Genomic DNA, 22213 nt, shown 5'->3' on the forward strand with positions numbered 1-22213 from the left:
GTGGAATGTGCAGAAAACTTGGATTCTGACTCTTCAGGCAGTGTATCAACACATGACGATTGGATGGTATTGTGTTCAGAAGCCTCATTGGCAGTAGAGTACACGGATGGTATACAGTAGCACACTGAATCACCCCACACATCAAGCACATACCGTATACAGTAGGACACAGAGCACTCTGTTCCACAACAGAGCCCACAGGAAGCAGACTCTTCGTCCCCAACACGTCCCTCTAAAAGAGATATTCAAGCTCATCCATCCTAACACCAAGTCACATTAATCCACGCTGAAGTGATCATGTCACATATTCCAACACTTGTCGACTGTGTGATCAGCTTCCGTAAATTTCCACCAGCATACACAAGGTTATTGGGATGCCATTACAGCCTGGACACATGGGAGAGCCATGGCAAGAGTATTTTCACCTACTGTTTAAACCCCCCTCCCCAAGCCTTCCTAGGACTGCCATACCATGACATGAATATGTATTTGTGTACAGAATAATCTCATACTTTGTGAAATGGGTCCCCGTTAAGGTATAAAGGTGTACGGGTGCCATGTGTGACTGATAAACTATTCCAGTTGCTGTATGCACTGCTGAACTTTACTCAGACATGAGGCTAAGGGGGTTGTTGATGACTAGTCCAGGTGGTTGTGTACAACAGCTGATTCCTCTGGTAAGTTCAGAGGGATCAGCCAGGGTGCTTGGGTACGGGGGGTTAAGGAAGCCCTACGGGTGAAATGTGCAGTGTCGGGGGACCAGTAGGACACATTCCATCCCCGCGGGGGGGCGGGGAGTAGATTTCACTGTGACTCACCGTGAAAGGTGGGGCATCCTCCCCACAGTCCCCGACACCAGCTGCTCCGACTGGCAGGGGTGCAGCAGTGACATCACACCCCTGGGGTATTTTAAAGAGGGTCGAATGCCGGTGGAGCGAGCTCAGTGTTCAGACAGGGAACGGCTAGTACTGGAGAGTCTGTGTCAGTGGTTCTGAAGTCCAGGGAGAAGGTTAAAGATTGCGTATGTTAGCACGACAGCACGGTTATCGAGTGAACAAACCAGGCCCCGGGATCCCCCTTCTAGGATATGATATTTTAGCCTACTGTCAACATCGCAATGCTGCGGCATTGCCCTATCCCTCGATTCTCGTCGGCTGGAACCCGCGGGAAGATGCCTAAAGCTTCTTCCGGGAAGGAGAAGGCTCCCCAGGTCCCACTGGAGAGCAAGGGTCGGGATCTGGCAGACACCAAGGAGGTGGCTAAAGAGCCACTGCCCACCCAGAAAGTACTGAAGATCTTTAGCATCAACATCATTGCACAGGGGCTGCCGTTCTGCCGCAGGCGGGTGAGTGACGGTCTCTCCGGGCAGCAGACACGACAGAATCTCGCTTGTCACCCGTCTTGAAATGTCAAGGGTCAATCTGCACTTTGCTTACGTGCGGGGCTGCGCTTTCCAAAGAAATGTGTGCGTGCTGTTTCAGCTGGAATAGTATTTTGCTGTCAGGAAAACTCCCATTCCCCATGCTGTTACTTGTACATGCACTTCCCTTGTTTTCTAAGAAACATGCTCCTCTATTCTAGTAATAGTCATACCCCCTCCCATCTACACACATGCGGTGTTTTTTTTATTATAGGAGGGATATACAATGTTAACTTCAACTCTTAATGTAAACATTATTCACTTGGTTTCAAACCCTGTGTTGCTGTAGAGCGGTGGTCTGATCCACAAGCTGGTTTTCATGAGAACGGGTAGAAGACTGTAGATGGGCCTCCTATTCATGATCTACCGTCCTCCTTTGAATTGTGAGATTTTGTCCTTGATGAAAAAGTGCAGAGACACTGTCGGTTTTTGCTTGTCCTAGATTAACTGTTTGCTGGAGTATTAATAATAGACTAGTCGATATATCTATATATATATATATGGACTTACTAATGGATGTATCATAATATTTTGTAAATATACATTCACGTTATGGAATTTGTGATTTACTTTACTAATGTTGTTATAGTAGAGTATCGCTAACGTTTTTCTTTTCTTTTTTATTATTATTAATTGCAACACATCAGGTGCGTTTTTTTTTGAGAACACCGTCATGTGCTCGTTCTAGCCCCGCCCAGCGGCCTGAAGGACCCCGACGTGCTCCTTAAAAAGCCTGTTTGTGTTGTGGCTATTTTTAGGTAACATTTTCAACCAGGTCATTTAAATGTATTGATCTGAGGAATTAACTTTGTCCTGGCTAAGTGATATGCTTAGTTTACAGAAACATGTTGCGTTATTTTATTACCTAATAATATGAACGCTCTGATACTGGGCATGCTACATAACAGGCCAGGCCGTAGGTCCAAACGTGGTTTACAATGGCATAGGAACACATTGTGTAAGTCAGTTTCCGATTTATTGGCCATGATTTGTCTACTTTTTCAGGCCATGCCCAAATGTGGTACATTTTGAAACAAAGCAGTGCATAGCGGTGAATGTGTACACACGAGAGAGGCTGACCAAGGTTTGATAGCCTTGTTGAGCTGAAATCATATTGTACTGGAGCTCCTGTTAACCTTTTCTATGGTTGTCCACGTATAGGGATGTAGACATAGCAAATGTTGTTCTTTGTAAAGAACAGGAATATTGGCAGTTCTTCCGTTCACTGCTTATCATTTCAATGTACATTTTGGCTGCATTATTTGTTTTTGACTTGCCGGGAGGCATAGAATTACATTTGACGTCAGTTGGCTAGGTTTTTTGAAGATCATTGACATACTTTTCAATGTAGCTCATTAAAACGGTAATTCTAGAACCAAACCTATTTGCTACAGAATAAGATTGATTGAAAATAAAATGGCAGATTCTTGTTTCTCACAAGATCCCCCAAATAATTCATGCTGCAGAAATACTTGGTTTATAATTGGTTAATGGAAGACAAAAGGGTTGAACCAAGATTTTCAAGAAAATCGCAGAAAAATGCATTCTTGGAAGCAGGAGGAAAGCAGGGCGGGGGAGCACGGTGAGAAAGGAGGAGGAGCTCTCTCTCTTTCTCTCTCCCTCTCTCTCTGTCTCTGTCTCTCTCTGTGCTCTTGAAGATCAAAGCCTGCCACTGGGTAAACCAGCCCTGAGACAAAGGGATCATAATGGTAATTTGGTCTTCATTAGCACTGTTTATGCGTTAGCAGCAGGTTCAAAGGCCGAGCCGAAAGGGATCGAAAAGGGGGTTGGAGAGAGGGGAGGATATCCGCCCAGACCTCCCCAGCTCCAGAGTGAAATGAAAGTTATTTCTCTGTGTGAGTCCATAATTTTCCAATGGGGCCTAGTCACACCTCTCATCACCATGCCCTTGATAATCAAATAGGCTATGAACTTGAAGCTTTAGATTAGGGTACTCCTGTAGCTCTACTGCTCAGTTTTCTGTCAATTTACAGAGGATGACAAACGACAAACCCTGTAAAAGGCTTTTCTTTTGAAGAAATTCTACCTAAGGATGTCATATATGTAGAATGGCTTGACCTTGACAATCTGTGCTCTGTTGTGTGTACTTAATAAATGCGTTGTGGATTATAAACTGTCAATTCTCACATTGGCAAATATTTATTCCCATAGGAATCCACCAACTTCCTTAAGGTGTGATCTTTTCCTTACCTTCTTCATATCTTGTCTTTTTTTATGAAGGTTGTTCCCCTGCGAACCTCAGATTAAATATCTTATTACTCCAAATAATTCAACTGTAGCTCCTATACCAAATGACCATCGAGTTTTAAGCATTGGTTCAAAATGGGCAACGTTTTTGACATCACATTGGGCATGTCAGACTGGACGAAATGGAGCACCCTTGGTACCAGGAACAGGAGTAAGAGGGGAAATGGTTGGTTAAGCCCTCATCTCTGGCAACCTCCGGATGGTAATTGGTTTGACTGAGTTGTAGGAAAAAAATGGTGTTTAGGATTACGTTACGGTGGCCAGGCCCATTAAAATCCCAGACTGTCTGTAGCTGGGCCACCGTCATGTCACAATCCTTACACACTCGCTTCCCTTTACACTTTTCCCAACTGTGGAACACACAACACAAGCCCCCCACACACACACACACACACAGTCTATCAGCAGTTAGCACACATTCCTGCAAGAGCAATGAAAAGACATGGCCTTCCTTTTTTTCTGTAGCGTCCAAGCTCAAGTGCACTTGAGCTTTTTTTTGGTGTGTCTTTGATGTGAAAAAAAAGTGGTTTCTTCAGCAAGGAGAGGGCTGCAGACTATCTTTTTGTTAGTGTTGACACTACTCCCCCACTTCCTTAAACTTTTTGCAGGATAAACAAGAAGGTAAACTAGGTCCTTCATGGCATTTCTTGAATGGGTCAACACACAGGCTTGGCCGTGGCAGCTGACTCCAGTGAATGAAATAGCTGAGATTTCTCAGGGTCTCAATAGGGCAGTAGAACTTGAGTCCCCTTGGAGCTGCTGCTTCACAGGGGGGTGATTCCTCACAGTCTAAGAAGACTTCTGAGATGTTTGACATTCCAGATGCTCTCAGATGTTTTAGCTAGAATAAAAACAAAAATCAAAAAAGTTTATAGAGTTATTTTAATAAGGATTAACTTGCCACCTACCTAAAGTTTGCTAGTGTTTCACCCACCATATGAAGGCAAATGTAAGACGGATATCTACACCATGCTGTATCACACTGTGGGTGGAAATGTAATCCCCCATGCCCCCCTCCACCCCCTATTTTCAATGTCCTGATATAAATAGTCCGGACTTGAGTTTCAGATTAAAATGTGTCAAAGAGAGAGCTTGCTCCCCAGGCCTCGAACGGGCATCCAGCTGTTGCGGTAGATGGTTATCGAGCATAGGACTTACACAGCAGTACACTTGAGAGGCGGTTCTGATTTCCTCGCCCACCCCGCGCTGCCATGCACACGGGGGTAAGGGGATCTGAACCTGCTCATTAATGCCATGTCCCCCATCACCAACCATCAGCAGTACAGGTCCCAGCTGCTGCTGCTGCTGCCGATGCAGTCTGATGGTGTCATCATAGGATGGAAAGTCTCTGAATCTCTTGAGCCAAACTCAAGCAAAGCAGTCCATTGCAGCTACATGGCAATACATATGCACTTGATATATTGAATATCCTGTGTGCTACAGTTTAGACTGTGTGCATTTTGTGTATCAAAGTCACCAAAGTAAATATTAGTTGCAACAAGAATATTAGATGTATTACAAATATTAAGTCAGGGCCTGTAGGCCTTGTTTTTTTTTTTAAGTGTAAGCATGTGTGTGACAGGCAGTGCAACTCTCCAGTTCTGGCTAATGAAGTTCCTTGAAGCAAAGAAGATTCACTGTCGTGTCTAGTCTGGTCACATTTCAAAAACAAACTTCTCACCTTACAAACTCCTCCTATATCCAAGAGGTTTGGATAAAAGCTATATTACACTATTTTAAAAGTTTGATTTCACCTGGAGTGCTACTCAAGACTGAGTAGCAATCCCTTAATTTGGCTACTGTTTAGTTTAGTTTGACTGTGCTCCAACTCTCAGATGATGGAGTGCTGACTAATATCCCTGCTGTGCTTGTTCATAATAAGTTCCAAACGACATACTTCCTCCCCAAGTTCATGGAAACAGTGAAGGTACAAAGTTGCTAGTGGCTAATGTACTCAAGCTCCAATCTCATATTCATGCCGTTTCATGACTTAACAGGTCAAGAAAAGCCGTACCAGCCAGGAAAAATCAATTCACTGTCAGTGGACTTACTTAACCTAAATCCCACTTCTCCAACTTTCAATCTCTGCGGTGGATTATTTTTCAAATCCATCTTGGGGTAAACAAATCCCTCCCCCATACCTCCTGCCTGCCTGCCTGCCTGCCTTGCCTGCCCCTGCCATGCATTAACGTGCCTGTGGCGGAAAACCAGATAAGCGGGTTTAGCCTGAAGGAGCAGCACCCTGTACTAATTCGGTCCTTCGCTGATAAACATATGAAATGGGACGTAGTCATCCTTTGGGTCTGCTTCGTGCTACACGTACGGCATCCTGAACGGCACAGGCGAGCCATCGCTGGGTCGGCAGGTGTGTATGGGATATTGCGGCCGACAGCCAATTGTCACCACAGAAATAGAGGTCCAGAAAGGACTTGTCGAAGTGGTTTGTAGATTGTGTTTCACATGCTGATGAAACAGGGCTATAAGACACGCACATGATTTTATGCTACGATTTTTTTATGTCTTATATCCCAACTTTCTCCTGCTGAGTTGATTGTGTAGAGTATATAACAGTCCCAAAAACTCGGTTTTCCTCCACTTTCTGCCGCAAAACGGCATCAGCCGTGGACAACATGTAGAGCATTAGTGTGATGCTTCAGCTTTGAATGCTTGTTATTTAGTGTCAGTGGCCCTCCTCCACTCAAAGCATGCCCTTGTCTACGGGGTCAGCTGCTAGGCACTTAGACCTGTCCTATCTCTATTTCACCTCCCGCACAAGGTCTCTCGAGATGAGTGCTATCTGAAAGCTTTATCTGCCCGCTCGCTCGGCAATGAATTTGTCAATTTTTGTGGAACCTAAATGGTAATGAACATGGCCGGCCTTGCACCTTGTTGCCAGACAAGGATTCCAGCCATCCACTCATCTCTCCACCTATTAATAACCCAACATTAGAAACGACTCATCTCTCCACTGCATGTCCTAGCAGCTGATACTCCCAACGCAAACCCGGCAAGACACAGCGTTCTGGGTAATACCATATGTATCTTTACATATACGTAAAGATATCTTTGACATCTGTCTTTATGGTGTATATATATCTAAAAATATATTTAGATACTGTTGTACATTTCATATTTTTATATTGGCTCTTACAGGTTGCACCTTCCTGCTGTAGTAAATTCCTTGTTTGTGCAAACTTGCTTGGCGAATAAAGCTGATTTTGATTCTGACGTCAGACACCATCAGTGAAAATTCCTTGCCAGTGACTGTGCCTTTGAAACTATTTAGACTGTGACCTCGTGCCACCTAACCTCCGTGTTTTCCCCATATTTGTAATGACTAATCAAGTGTCTGCCAATCCCACGTTTGGAGGACAGCTGATGTGCCCCTTCCACCTTTTCGACCCCCCTCAAACACCGCAACGACGAGTCCCGCTCCCCGCTGCAGGGAGAGCTGGGATTCCGTTGCCCTTGGGCTCCAAATAACGCCGGGGGAGGAAGGCATCTGCCTCAAGCTATTCTGAGCTGTGAACCCATTCCGGGGTAGGGAAGGGATAGAGGTAGCCAGCCTGCCTGCCAGCCAGCCAGCCAGCTAGTCGCCCGCTCAACCTGTAACCCTTTTCGATCCTACATTGAACTACACTAACGAGGCTGCAGACACAGAGCACTGGTTGGTTGGTTATAGTTGGTAGAACTTTGAATAATTATTTTCCTTACGTTTGGTTGCGTTGTTTAATTGTGTTGAATTAATTCAATTACATGATATTTAATATTTATAAACAATGGCAACATTCCTATTTTCCACTAATCCCAACCTTGCTCTCTCTCACGAGTCTTGACGCTAAAGCTCACCTCTCTAAATACTTGTCTGGGCCGACGTGTAACCCTGTTGTACTGCGTGTGTCGCAGTGCGGACAGAGCATGCTCAGTGGCGCTCGGCCTCGGGGCCGGGGTCCACCTGCTCCAGGGGCTTGCTGAAGGCGCTGACATTTCCCACACTGCTTGGCGAGGCCTGGAGGACTCTCTCCTCCCTCAGGAATGTGTCACAGCTCCTCGACATCTCCACACTCCCCGCTGGGAAGGAACCACAACATGCGCACACGCACACACACACTGTGCCTATCAGTTTTAACTTTCCTCAGGTGTGTTCAAGGTCTCGTCTTCCCAGCAGTGATTCACCCCTGAAACTTAGCAGCAATCCTCAGCATTAAAAGAGAGCCTCAGGCCTAGAAAGCCATGATTGGCAGCTTATGTTTTTTGTTGTTGTTTTGACCTCAGTATCGTGTTATTTGTTATCATTTTGCTGATGATGCAGTGATGGCTGCTCAGGAACTTTAAAAGTCTAGCTATCAAGTCTAGCTGTGTTAGCGCCAGCCACTCAAACCAGCTTCTGATCGAGTCTCGCCGAGCGTGTTTGTCAACAGACCTTTTGGACAGGGCTGTTCTGACAGGTTCGGGATGTTTAGGTTGTGTGTTTCGTGGGGGTCTCCAAGCTGCCAGTCCGATAACCTAAAGCCGATAAGCTGCCACATAACTCTGTTACCCCCTGAAAAGAACTGTTTATTTATAAACCTGCCCGTTTCCAAGTAACTAGCGCAATACAGCTGGCCTCCTCTCACACACCACATAATTAGCATGTTTTATTTTTGGAGGGGGGGGGGGCATGGGGTGGGGTGCATCATATAACTAATGATCAGTTATTTCTTGCATGCATGGCATCACAATGAAAGTTGTTATTTTTAAGATCTTTTTTTGTTGTTCTAACGGCTCCTACACAACCATAGTTCCCCCACACACCATAACCTCTCTCTCCCTTTTGTGCTCTGGGCTGGAACCCCTCTCTGGAAATGTGAGCTGCTCTAAACGCTATGGCTGCTCCCCCTTTCCCCTCCTCTGGAGCTGCTGCCTCTCCCCCTTCACAGACCTGGAAGCTGCGCTCGGCGCTCGGCGTCCACCCTGCCAGCTGCGTCTTAATTGGCTCCTCAGTGGCACAGGCAGGGTTAGCCACTGAATAGATAGCTGGCTGGCTCTAATGGACGCGGGCTGTCTGCATGTTTTGTTTAATCTCTGCATAACTCCCCCCCTGCCTCTGGCCTCTGTGTGTGGTCCCCCTGGCGCTGCTGCGTCCTGGGGCCCCATGCCCTCTGACTGCTCGTAGCGGAGCAGGGGGAGATGGAGATGTGGCTGTTACTCAGGCCGGGGACTTTGGATGCAAGACATTGTAGCGGTCACAGGACACTGTTTGCTGGCAGGCAGTGCCTACTCTCCCACACACGTCTGTCAGCCATTCCACCCACCACTGTTTTAACTCACTGCCAAGTGCAGCCATGCACTGCATAATTACAAAGGTTGGTTGAACCGTGGAGGTTATTATCAAGAACATGTTGAGGTAAAAGTCCCTGACAGAGTCTCGATTTATCATTGTGTGTACATGCCGCTATCATTATTTAGTACGAGGAGTGTTTTTTTCCTCCTTCAAGTACAACTCATTGTCTACAGTATTTCCTTCAGTATTGCCACACACGATAACTGCTTTACCCTTTAGCTGTCTTTATGTAGTGTCTAAACAGTACCATGTTTGTCATGGAGCCGCCCTGTCACCAGGCCTCGTGTTTTCATGTCCATCTCTGGCAAGCCACGCCCTTCCTCGCCGTGCCAGACATTAACTATTGCTGTATCCCTACCCCCGGGTGTACAGTAGTACTATCCAACAGCACTTAACTTGTCTTGGAACATTGGAGGGGGCGTTCGAAAAGCACCGCCTTACTTCTCATGTCTCAGCCACCGTTGAAACCTTAACCGTGGCTGTGCCTGGCGTCCTGTCCGTTGACTCTGGGATGAGCTCAGTGGTCAGAGACAAACAACCGTGTCGTTTTCCTTTTGGTGGTTACATGACATTTATAAAAATAACAAAAATAAAAAAATAAAAAAGGTTTATTCCTGTGAGGTTAATTAACCATTTCCAATACCACTGCAGCACTGCAGGCAGAAATGTGTACTGTAGCTTATTTTGGGGAAGATACTGTCCACAGGGGCATAAACAGTACTCTTAACTGTGGGTCATTTTGAGGCTTTATGAGAGCACAAGGGGGCTTGAGCTGACCTAGTGCCTGGGTGAGTACATGCACGGCCACCTGTGTATATGTCTGGGTGTGAGCGCGCTCAGTGGTGTTGTTGCATCCCCTGTAGAGCAGGTATCCAGCTGCACTGTAGCTCTCCCTCCCCCCCAGAGGTGAGCCATAGTCTGAACAAAGACGAACACCTTTCGGACTCTGCGTGTCCTCCATGCGTCACCTAGCCAAAGGACTCGCAAACAAAGGCGACCGTTTAACATGCTGTTTTGAAAACGGCTGGGCGTAATGTTTGTCCAATGTCACACTCCATTCAGCTAATATCAGTGGGGGGGAGCATCCAGTTGTGTCCTGATGAAGAGGAAAGCGATTGGAAGCGTTGACCGTTTGGGGGCGGAGTCCTAGACGGCGTACGTCGGAGATGCGTCCGTGTTTAGAGGACACGTGGATACCCAGCTAGCCTCCTCACATTGATGAAGAGCGTGTTGTACCATGTGGTGAGATGGAACGCCGGCTATCCAGGCCTCAACTTTCCCCCCCTATTTATAAACCCGGAGCAGTTTATAAATGTCCTCCTAGGGGCCTGCTGTCCACCTTCCCATCTGAGAGAGAGACCAAAAGACCTTCGTCATCGCCCCCAGCGAGGAAAAACTTGTCACTGCCTGAAACCCCCCATCTCCTTTGTCTCTCTAACAAATGCCGAACTTTGTCATTCCGTTGCCCGCCCACTCAACTGGGTCTTCCAGCACGTCTCCAAGCTTGTTACCGAGGCTTCCCTGTCCAATTAAGGCGGTCTCCCCGTGGCCCATTCTGACTTGGTGCTCTTAATTACATACAGCATCCAAGGCTGTCAGACAGGGGGGGGGGGAGGGGGGACACACGTTTTCAATGTAGCAGCGCTAGCGTTAATACACAAGCAGTGACTTGCTCCACTCGTCTATTTTTAGTTTGGTTTCTTTTTTCTTCTTTATTTTCTTGTCTGCCCCCTCAGGCTTTGTGCAGAGGGATACAGTGATGCTGTGTCCCAGCCACTCTGAGAGACCACACCAGGAGAGACCACGGCACACTGTCCTTTAACGGCCGTTTTTAACAGTTTACGTACCTGTTCTTGCCTACCTTAATCACTGTGGTTATTGACCTTCGACCTTTCGTGTCCGTTGCAAAGTTAAGGACTTAATTTCACATGAACATGTGTTGGTCGTGAACTACAGTGTTCTGGGTGATACTTGAGGCTAACACACAGTTAATTTGACCCTGCTACAGAGCATGGCCAGCCAGCACCAGACTATAGTCAGCCTTGGTTAGTTAATAATATTCAAGGTGCAGAACATTTGCTAAGGCGAAAATGCCTTGAGCCCATCATCTCTATGTGCAAAGTGGTCCCCGGCCCTGACTAGTGCCCCGTCACTCTCATGAATTCAGGTTGGAACACTTACAATCTTCTTTCAATCCTTCACACTGACACCTCAGCACCATGTTTTCCATGTTGGAAAAAGCAGGAATTCCCTCTGTTTATCAAAGCCCATCAACACTGGACTCGCTCCAGTGACTGGAAGTGTTCACGGCTGTCCTCCGGCCAGGGTTTAAAGCAGTCCCCCCCCGTCGTCAGATTGATGAGGCGGAAGCAGGAGTTCCGAGGCCCTGCCTTGCGCAGTGTTTACCGAGGAGAGACTCCTGGAAGATCTCCGTCTGATGGATAAACACACGGGAGAGAGGAAGGAAGGACGTGTTCTTAATGGGACACAGCTGGACCTCACCTCTCTTTCTCGCTCTGGTCTCTCTCTCGCTCTGGTCTCTCTCTCTTACTCTGGTCTCTCTCTCGCTCTGGTCTCTCTCTCGCTCTGGTCTCTCTCTCGCTCTGGTCTCTCTCTCGCTCTGGTCTCTCTCTCGCTCTGGTCTCTCTCTTACTCTGGTCTCTCTCTCGCTCTGGTCTCTCTCTCGCTCTGGTCTCTCTCTTGCTCTGGTCTCTTCTCTCGCTCTGGTCTCTTCTCTCGCTCTGGTCTCTTCTCTCGCTCTGGTCTCTCTCTTGCTCTGGTCTCTCTCTCTTGCTCTGGTCTCTTCTCTCGCTCTGGTCTCTTCTCTCGCTCTGGTCTCTCTCTCGCTCTGGTCTCTCTCTAACTCTGGTCTCTCTCTCGCTCTGGTCTCTCTCTCTCGCTCTGGTCTCTCTCTCTACCTCTGGTCTCTCTCTCTCGCTCTGGTCTCTCTCTCTAGCTCCGGTCTCTCTCTCGCGCCGGTCTCTCTAGCTTTGGTCAAAGTACAAAAGGCAGCCTGTTTTACCTTAAGGGAGATGAGAAGATACAACCCCATCTAGGTGTATCCTTTCTGCTTCTCTCTCTCCCCTGCGCTCATGCTCTCGCTCTTTCTTTCTCTATCACACACACCTCCATCATTCAGTTTACCTAGATTTGACCATCTTATCTCTTGCGTGCAGTAACCCTCCTCTCCTATCTCCCTACTGTCCTCCTCATCCTGTGGACTAGGTGGTCACTGCTCGAGCCCAAGGGGGGTGTTAGTTCTCCTCCAAAAACGAAACAAAAAAGTTCTCTAGAGAAGGGAGACTGCCGTTGGAATGAAAGGGAGAAAACTGGCGGAAACACAGCGAATATCGCTAATTAAAACAAAACAACGTAGTTAAGGCGGCAGGCGTGTGTTGCTAAGGCCGCCGCCTTCATAGCAAAGTGCTGCGGGAAACCCCAAAGGAAATGGATTTTCGGTGAATGCCCCAACTCTCTGCTCCCCAGCGGTAGTCACATCTTGCTCTCCCTCACGCTTGTGTAACCTGAAGGAGCATTCACAGAGCAGGACGTTAGGGCAATTAATATTGACCCCTTAAGTAGTTTCTGGGCTGTTACCGCCTACGCTACGCTGTGGAGGATTAGGCCTGATAAGTCTGACAAGGTGGACTGTTTTTTGGAGTCCATTAGCTCTGAAGAACGTAAGAGGCTAAATCTACTGAATGAGCTCCCGCTCAACTTTGACTGAAACGCACAAAACACTGTGTGGTGCAAGCAATATTTTTTAAGATTCATATAATTTGCCATTTTATGACTCATATGAATCATTCATTGCTGCTCAAAAGGCCTTTTTTTCACCTCAGAGAATCCCAGTCCACCACTAAATCTTGACCTGAGCCTTGAAACGCAAAAAGCCAAATAACAATCCTCACCTTGTGGATTCATCGGGCTGAAACATTGATGTTGCTCTGCATCACTAGGACTGGAGCTGGGAAAACAAGCAAGCATAACTAAAGTTTGACGCCTCCCTTGATTTTAGTGTCTGCCAGAAGCAAATTAAAATTGTTACAAGTTTTCGATGGAAAGAAATTGCCATTTTTGCATGAACACACTGGGCCAGCTAAGATGATCAATCAGATTTATTAATGGGGGACACTGGTCCTGCAGAGGGCGATCAGTCGTCTTAATTTATGGATGACTGTCATCAGTATTTGCAGATTCAGTGTCAGTCCATCCCCATCACTTTTGAGAGTACCAGTTATCATTGGGAGGAGTTCATTGTAAGGAGTCCTTGTACTTCATTACAAAACATGGGATAGTTGATTCCTTATGGATTTGATTCAAACAGATGGATTGAAGCATATCTCAGAGAGCCTGGTGACACAGTTCTGAGGAGTTCCAGCTCTGGTCAAGTTTGACTGATGCGCCCCTGGTCTTTGTGATCAGTCCAACTGTATGGACGAAGGTTACTCTAGTTCGCACAAACTCTTTTATAACTCCAACATTAGAACGGAGATTGCTTTTTCTTCTCTTTTTGTTCCCTTCTCACAGTCAGACAATACCCCGCAAAAAAAGTCCATTAAATCTTTTTCTTGTTGCCATTTAGTGGAAGCTGGTTTGTAGAGTTTACAGACGGTAGGAAGCAGTGCTGAAACTGAGTGTTCAGACCTGATGGACAATTGGCTTTCCGTCTGTGTCCTCGTTGCAGCAGACTCCATCACTCTTGTCTGCCTTTGTGGCCGGGCTAGGTTTCTCCCTCCCATCCACCACCGCCTCCTCCTAGTGAAGCAGTGTTGGGTAGTTAAGAAGCTTCAACACTTCCTTTTCCTGCTTTTAATACCCGTTTCTCTGCCACCCAAAAGAATAATGGTTACCTGGTTACCAACTTGGTCATTACTGTACGGTTAATGCTGCATGTTTTTGTAAATGGAAATGCTACTCTTAAAAATGTAAAAAAGATTAAAAAAAAAAAAAAAACATTCCACACGTCCGAAAAGTTTCCCACACCCCAGAACTCAAAAAGCACGTGCTTAACCTTGATTATGGAGGTTTGGGTTTGTTCATTCTCGGCGTTTCCTCGAGTGGCTGTGCTCAAGGGGCACTGCTTCTGACGCTCAAACACACCAGCGCCTTCCCCTTCCCCTTCACATTCAAATCTTGCCATTAGTATGGAAAACAGCACTTCCCCTTGTTTCTTTGGATCCAAGCTGTTGATATCCAGCTTGCCTCTTCCTTAATCAATTAGATGAAGAAGCCAATTTACATCCAAATTACCCAAAGCAATTTTTACCCAGGCTTTGCAATTAGTTTTATTAAGGTTAAAGCAGCAATGCCTATTCACCATTGCTTTACCCTGCACAGAATTATTGATAGTCATGGTGTATCAAACAAACATGATGCCAGTTTGACTTGTATGTCTCTTACTACATAGAATCAATGGGTCAATTAGTCTGTTTATATCCGAAAACAGTAGGATGGTCCGCTTCTATTGAGTCTATATTGCATAAGTGCCATGTTTACCAAAGCATTTGGTTTCGTGGGATACATTTATGCCTAATGCAAACATGCAGGTGTCGTTTTGGGGAAATGTATCAAAGAAGGCAAATCACTGTGATCACAGCATCTGTGGGTCTACCCTATTACCTGTAGCTAACCACACTCTTTTCTGTTTTTCTTTCATATTTGCTTCTCCTGCCTCTTGTCGGATCCTGCAAATATAGGTAAGCAGAATCGCCCATTACTTTATTACTTGCCCGGCACACAAACCATGTATTTTGTTATTCTTATTTTCTATTATACGCTCCAGATTACTATTTGGTTATGGATTAACTTGACCCTAAATGCTATACTTATCAAAAAGCACATTGGGAGTCGGGGTATGTTCACCCCTACAGTGACTGTGCACACTGTCCACTAGGGGGCAATATACTCTTAACTACGTGGTCAAACAGGAGCGGGTTTTTGAAGGCAAGCTCTGCTCTGTCACTGTGCTAGTAAGGCCTGGGGCTGTATCATGGCTAAATCATGCACAGGCAGAATTGCCTTCCGCCATCCTATTCACCAGCGTCCACAATTACAGGGGCTTTGTACCTGCCTTTTTAACAAGGGGGCTGATGGGAATCCACATGCAGGCTGACTAAACGGCTGCAGTTGATTGGATTAGGGATGGGACACCCTTAAGTGATCCCCTCGGGCCATCGTTTGGCTTTGTTTGACCATGGACCTTTCCCCCCTGCCAGTTTTGTGTGTTTAGAAAGTGGTGCTATATACTGCTGGACAATGGTCTCTCTCTCTCTCTCTCTCTGTCTCTCTGTCTCTGTCTCTCTCTTTTTTTTTTCTATCTTTTTTTTCTCATTCTTCTCATTCTTTTTTTTGTCTCTCATTCTCACTTGTGTAAATACGCACACACATTCATGGCCCATTCAATGTTCAGGTTGTTATGGTGACTGAGTGCAGCTAACAGTTTATCATTAGGGACACAGAGTAGAGCTCTCACTCTGCTGGATACTGTAGTGAGTGCCTAGTAGACTCTGTATTCTGTAAATCTCCAAGAGATTTAATGCACTGGCAATTGTGCGGGGAATTCTTGAAACTATTTCTGACCATTTTCCGCACTCAGAATGTAAAGCCCAATTTAAATGTCTTGTTTCTTGTAATAGCAGTTTAAATATGAAATACAACAAGACAAGCTGTAAGGCTGTAAAGAAGGGAGAAAAAGCAAATGTTACCCCTTAACCCTCGTGCTGCCTTCGGGTCACATGACCGAAAGGTTCATAACGAACCATCGTTGTGTTTACCCAATTTTACCCAATACAAAAACAAATTAAAATAATTTTCTTTTAACCTTTGCAATGTGGGGGTCTGAGACAGCCCAACGGTTAAAAGAAAATGCTTCACTTTGTCTTTGTATGCGGTAAATTTGTCGCAATACGACGGTGGGTCACAATGACTGATGGGTCAGAATGACCCGAAGATAACACAAGGGTTAAAAGAGGGCTTGTATACATCCTCTCATTGGTGAATCTGGGTTTACCAGAATGGACAATAATGGACTGGACCCCTCTCTATAAACAAACTTGGGAATTGTATCGAGGGGGTCATTGTGTGCACATACACCACCATGATGGATGAAAGGTTGTCTTACCCCGTAGCTATCGGTTACCCAGCAGAGGTCAGGGGAAGTAGTCATATTGAATTTATCAACCAATGCGATTAGAGCAAAGGATCCAAGTAACTGCCCCCCCGCCCCCCCCCCCCAGCACAAACCAGACGGGTGGTCGAGGTGAGTTGGGAGGGTAGACGAGGCTCCATGGCTTTGACTCCTGAGCACAGCATGGGATGGAGAGAGGCAGGTACAGAGCCTCGTGCAGAAGCCTGCCTGGAAGCCTCACCTGGAGCTGTGCATGGCAGCACAGGCACTCTCACCATGACTCACCTGGAAGCTGTGCATGGCAGCACAGGCACTCTCACCATGACTCACCTGGAAGCTGTGCATGGCAGCACAGGCACTCTCACCATGACTCACCTGGAAGCTGTGCATGGCAGCACAGGCACTCTCACCATGACTCACCTGGAAGCTGTGCATGGCAGCACAGGCACTCTCACCATGACTCACCTGGAAGCTGTGCATGGCAGCACAGGCACTCTCACCATGACTCACCTGGAAGCTGTGCATGGCAGCACAGGCACTCTCACCATGACTCACCTGGAGCTGTGCATGGCAGCACAGGCACTCTCACCATGACTCACCTGGAAGCTGTGCATGGCAGCACAGGCACTCTCACCATGACTCACCTGGAGCTGTGCATGGCAGCACAGGCACTCTCACTATGACTCACCTGGAGCTGTGCATGGCAGCACAGGCACTCTCACCATGACTCACCTGGAAGCTGTGCATGGCAGCACAGGCACTCTCACCATGACTCACCTGGAGCTGTGCATGGCAGCACAGGCACTCTCACCATGACTCACCTGGAAGCTGTGCATGGCAGCACAGGCACTCTCACCATGACTCACCTGGAGCTGTGTGCATGGCAGCACAGGCACTCTCACCATGACTCACCTGGAGCTGTGCATGGCAGCACAGGCACTCTCACCATGACTCACCTGGAGCTGTGCATGGCAGCACAGGCACTCTCACTATGACTCACCTGGAGCTGTGCATGGCAGCACAGGCACTCTCACCATGACTCACCTGGAGCTGTGCATGGCAGCACAGGCACTCTCACTATGACTCACCTGGAGCTGTGCATGGCAGCACAGGCACTCTCACCATGACTCACCTGGAGCTGTGCATGGCAGCACAGGCACTCTCACTATGACTCACCTGGAAGCTGTGCATGGCAGCACAGGCACTCTCACCATGACTCACCGCTAACTCAGGACTGCAGGTCGAGCGTGTATAATCACAGAGAGACACTATCAGCGCTCCTCTGATTTCTTATCTCCGTATTGCTGCTTCTCAAGCGGGGACCACACACTTGAAACATTGGCTCAAAAGGAGAGTTCTTCATTTACATCTTGCGTCAATTAGATTGCTCTTTTTACGAGGTTAGGGGGGGGGGGGAGGAGGACTGTGGTCATAAGACTGTGGTCATGGCTCTGTAGTTTATATTGATCTTCGCCCCAGATCAATAAGACAGTTTAATTTGTGTTGTAGCATGTGGAAATCAAGCTGTTTGTTTAATATTTAGCTAAGGAATTAGACGGGCATAAATCTGGGAAGACTGGAGTACATGGGTGTACGTGTGTGTGTGTGCACCCACGCATCTTTTCATTGAGGTCAAATGCACTTTCGAGATGTCAAAGACAGTTGCTATTAATAGCAGATCTTTAATAAAGCCAGGAGAGTGGTACTGTACTGGCCCGCCCCAGAGAGAGCTGGTAGGTGTACTTAACATCTACTCACCCTGCCATTAGAGGCATATCTTTCTCTGTAGTAACTGGGCTTGGCACCTGACAAACCCCGTATGAGGGATTATCATCAATGATGAACAACAGCAAAACCGACCGCAATCAATACCACACTGATGGTCGGCTCTCTAGGTCAGACAGGTCAGACTGTAACTTTCACGGGGTGCTTCTAGAGTTCAAAGGTTGAACTGTGAAGTTCCTGTCCAAGGTTTCCAAAGGGGGTCTTGACGTTTTTGAGATTGGCGCGGAACTGTGCAAGAGCAGTGACTCTCTCACCCCCCAGAGAGAACCCTCATAGCGCCCCATCGTGTCCCGGGTTTCAGCATGCATTTCGACCTGCAAGCAATCCCACACTGGCACCCCACAGCTCCCATCAAACCACCCCGGTGTGCCAGACATTCAGGGGAGCCGTGATTGCTTTTCCCCTCCACTGTTCCTGCCCCTTTCAGCCGCGGCCTCGGGAGAGACGCCGTCTCCTCCATGGAAAGAGCACACGGCACACACACTTCCCCGTGTCCTTCTGACGGCGTCTTTAGCGCGATCTTATGGTGCGCACACACGCTCACACACATCGGGTTTGGGGGGATTGTTAGGGGGGAGAGAGATTTCCGAGGTGAGGGAGAGGAACAGAGGAATACCAATGAGAACCAGGTGTCTGTAGCCGCGCTTCAAACGGGCTCATGTTCCCTGGAGTTGTATCACGGTCTAAGAGCACTCCCTCAACCTGTCAATGGAATTCGAAGAAGAGGAGAGGCAAACTAAAACCGTTTCATTGTCGGCGCAGTGTACCCCCCTCCCGTAAATTTGCCACAATACCACACTCCTCGTTCACAGTTTATTTCTTTTGTCTTTTTTTCCTCATACGTAGCCCGCCATGCAACTTCTACCACATTGTTCAACACTTTGTAACTCCGTACCACCCACTAACATTGTCCATCTGTTTTCGCTTAAACCATTGCTTACTTTTACAAGTTTTGCAGTGAAAATAAACATAGTGCCGGATCCTGTAAAATATCAAAGATATTTCCATTTAATGGTCGTAATTATAACTTGTATGTCGTGTTGACCAGTAGAATTCTGGAAATACAATGGAACAGATGGACACTGAACAATCTAAACCTAAAAAAAGAAATTGGACAGGCCCCTCCCATTGTGTCAACGGGAGTCTTACGTCCAGCTAGTTACTGCGTAATTTCAACCTGAGTTACTGTGAGAGTGCTGTTGCAGCTCAGCATCTGCGTTTGGTAACCCACAGCAGTAATATTTAATTAGCTGCAAGGCCGACCTTCATTATTCTTCTCCCATTCTCTCCCTGAAATTGGCAGCTCGCTCAGTTGCCCTTTGCAACCATCCCCCTCCTCCCCCCTCCTTAAAACATGGATTTCCCTCAGATTTGAGGATGTTACCTTTACTGAATTGGAGAAGATGCAGAAAGAGAGAGAGAGATGCAGAGAGAGAGAGAGACACGCACAGAGAGAGAGACGAGAGAGAGATAAGATGTGTAGTTTTCCAAGAGTTCCCACAGCCACGGCAAAACTACTGTACCCACAAACCCCAGTGTGTTCAGAATGTGTTTATTTCTAAAGGAATGGAGAACGCCATCTCGTACAATAGACAGTTCAGACAGAAACCTTCGGTCAACCGTGACATAGTTTTAGATTAACCCAAACAAAACGCAAGGTCACAGCTATTGACTTTTGACTGCAATTTCTCCCCAGGCCCCCAATCAGTTTAGCGGTGTTTGTTTTGCATTTGCCAGAATTGAATATTTAGCTGCAATTGTATTCCCCATAGAACCTGGATTTTGATAAGCGATGTAGGGGGCCTCCTTAAGGCAATATAACCCAGGGATCAATATCTTCTCCTCCACTGAGGATTAAGGAAGCACGTTGTAGGGATTAATTTACTAATACAAAATGGAAAATCGATGACGGCTCGCTCGCCTCACACAAACACACGGTGTCCACACAGACCAGGTGGATCTCCCCACTGCAGCTGGTGTCGTCCCCACTCTCCTCCCATCTTTCCCAGCCTTAAATAGCCTGGGGGCAGTTAGCATTGTTATGAATACGAGGTATTATACGACACAGGGCTGTCATGAGCCCGCTGTATTGCATTAGCGTGATGGATGGCAACACGGGGGATTCCATGGCTACATTTGATTTGCCAGCTTCCTCCCGTCCCTGGCAAGGGCAGCATCAGCAGGCCTCCCAGTTAGAAGGAGATCTGATGTGATTAGCCAGGCCTCATTACTCCCTTCATTAAGCCTCCCACTTATTTACCATTACCCTAGTGAAATACGGCAACCATTTTAGGGGGTTCAACTTTTTTGAGGAAAGTTGCTCTTCTGAGTCTGAACCCACCTATTTCCGTCATTTTTCGGTCAGATTTGGAAACTCTAAGCTAGTTAAGAACTACTGGGTTTTACATTTTTGAACACGCTGCATTCTTCTGTAATCTTCGCTGACTATCCTCCCCCTTGATGGCAGGGCTGTGGTTGTTCGCTGTAGGTCCTTCTCTGTTGGCGTGCATAGCAGGGGGGGGGGGGGTTTGAAACTGGCCCATGCTGTTGGGACGGTGCCTCACGGCAAGGGTACCATCCAAAGCTTCCTGGACTGTGACCAAGCAGCTGCTAATGAGTCGGATAAGTCTGGAAATCAGACTTGGGCCATTTGGGAATTTAAAACCCTAGTGTGATTTGGCCTGCTTTCCTTCCTTTCCCCTCGCAGAGGATTACCTAGAAGATGTAAACAAAGGGAGGGCCGACTGCACCGCGGATCGTTTTCTAGAGGATTCTTGACGTCTGAGGGCTCGTGGGTCGCTTTGCTCTGATTGGAGGATGAAGAGTCAGTGGAGACCGAGTGGTCCTGGATCAACGTGGAGTCAGTGGAGGCTCTGACTGCCCTCTGTTTGCGCGGAGGCGCTCGCACCATCTCTCTGGGTCTCTTAACGCTCATCCTTACGGCAGCAGCAGCATTGAGGAGGAGAAAGTGCTGAAATGGGCCGACTGGCCTCTTTAATTTGTGATGAGTGTGGGAGAGTGGGACCCCGGGGGGCCGACTGAGAGCCTTGTGGTACCCGTCCCCCCGCCCCCACATCCCCCCGCTCTGAGAAGCCAGATGTCGAACACCCCTGCAGAGTCAGCTTCTGTTCCCCCAGGTCACCAGTGTAGGCAATGTGCTATATTAGGGGAAACCTGAGAGACTTTCACTGAAGCAGTGGTGTGTAGTGTATCCCACTTAAAGCCTTTACCTGCAGCAAGTGTATCCCACTGAAAGGCACCATCCATAACTAGTACAGCAGCACTACGTAGCCCCATTAATTTTCGCTAACCGCTTCTCGAGAACGAGAGGTGCACTATCACAATTAGCCTGACTGCAGAAATGCAAATAGCGGATCATGACTTGAAGTATAGTGTATGTTCAGAACGTTCCTCTCCTGGGTAGGTGTATGTTACCGGCTTAATGCAGAGGCACTCAGCCTGCACCAGTATGTATTGCACATAGTGTTGTTTACATTGTAGACCCCCTTCCTAGTACAACCCTTCCCTGTTGTTTACAGCGGCCCACTCTCACCCCTTCCTATGACACAACACATTCAACCCACAGTCCTTTTGAATAGAAACCTCTTCTCCTCTTGTTCTTGCTTTGGGTTGCCTTATGGCAGACAGCAGCCCTCTCCTGAACATATTCCCCAGCCGGTAGTCTCGGGGAGGTAGTCTGTCTTGGTTTCCTGCCAGAGACATCCTCAGGTGGCAGCTGTAAACAGGAAGCACTCAAAGCCTGCATTCACACACTAACAGACCCAACCAGACCTTGAGCAATAAAGACTTCTATTCAACTATGCGCGTGTGTGCGAGAAGTCCTCTCTCTTTAACTTTTTCTTTGAACGACTGCGGCAGGTGAACGAGGCAAGTCGTAAAGAGAGGCGTGCGCACCTCAGTGCAGCTACGCTTAGATGCAGATCCTCAAGTTATTGTGTTTCTTCATCCATAGAAGATGTGAATACAGGCTCCTCCCCTGTTCTCCATCAGTCCGTTTTGCAGCACTTCACTGACGTCGGAGATGTTGGGCCTGATTTATGAATAAAACATTTGCTGTCTTTGTGTGAGTGGGAATGCTCTTGAAACCCAACTAGAGTACTCCATATCTTTCTACTAGTTTGCTTTCTCTGTTGGAGAATCAGAGAATATTATAGTAAAATTATGCTAAAAATGTAAATCCCTCCATCTGTACAAGGGTGTAACATATCCCTTAGGGAAAAGGGAACCTATGGGAGCTGGTTGTGAGAAATACAGAGAAATTGTACTG

General features: G+C 47.2%; 1 protein-coding gene across 2 annotated transcripts in view; it reads left to right on the forward strand.

Moving 5' to 3' along the window:
* Positions 1-951: 951 nt before the first annotated feature.
* The window catches only part of fbxw7 (F-box and WD repeat domain containing 7), a 58194-nt gene continuing 36932 nt past the window's right edge, over positions 952-22213 (forward strand). For both annotated transcript variants that reach the window (XM_062477590.1, XM_062477591.1), the window contains exon 1: positions 952-1345. In XM_062477590.1, coding sequence (XP_062333574.1) covers positions 1118-1345 — 228 coding nt within the window. In that variant the 5' untranslated portion in view covers positions 952-1117. The remainder of the gene's footprint in view (positions 1346-22213) is intronic.

The sequence above is a fragment of the Osmerus eperlanus genome, chromosome 14 (genome assembly GCF_963692335.1).
Source record: "Osmerus eperlanus chromosome 14, fOsmEpe2.1, whole genome shotgun sequence".
Taxonomy (NCBI): domain Eukaryota; kingdom Metazoa; phylum Chordata; class Actinopteri; order Osmeriformes; family Osmeridae; genus Osmerus; species Osmerus eperlanus.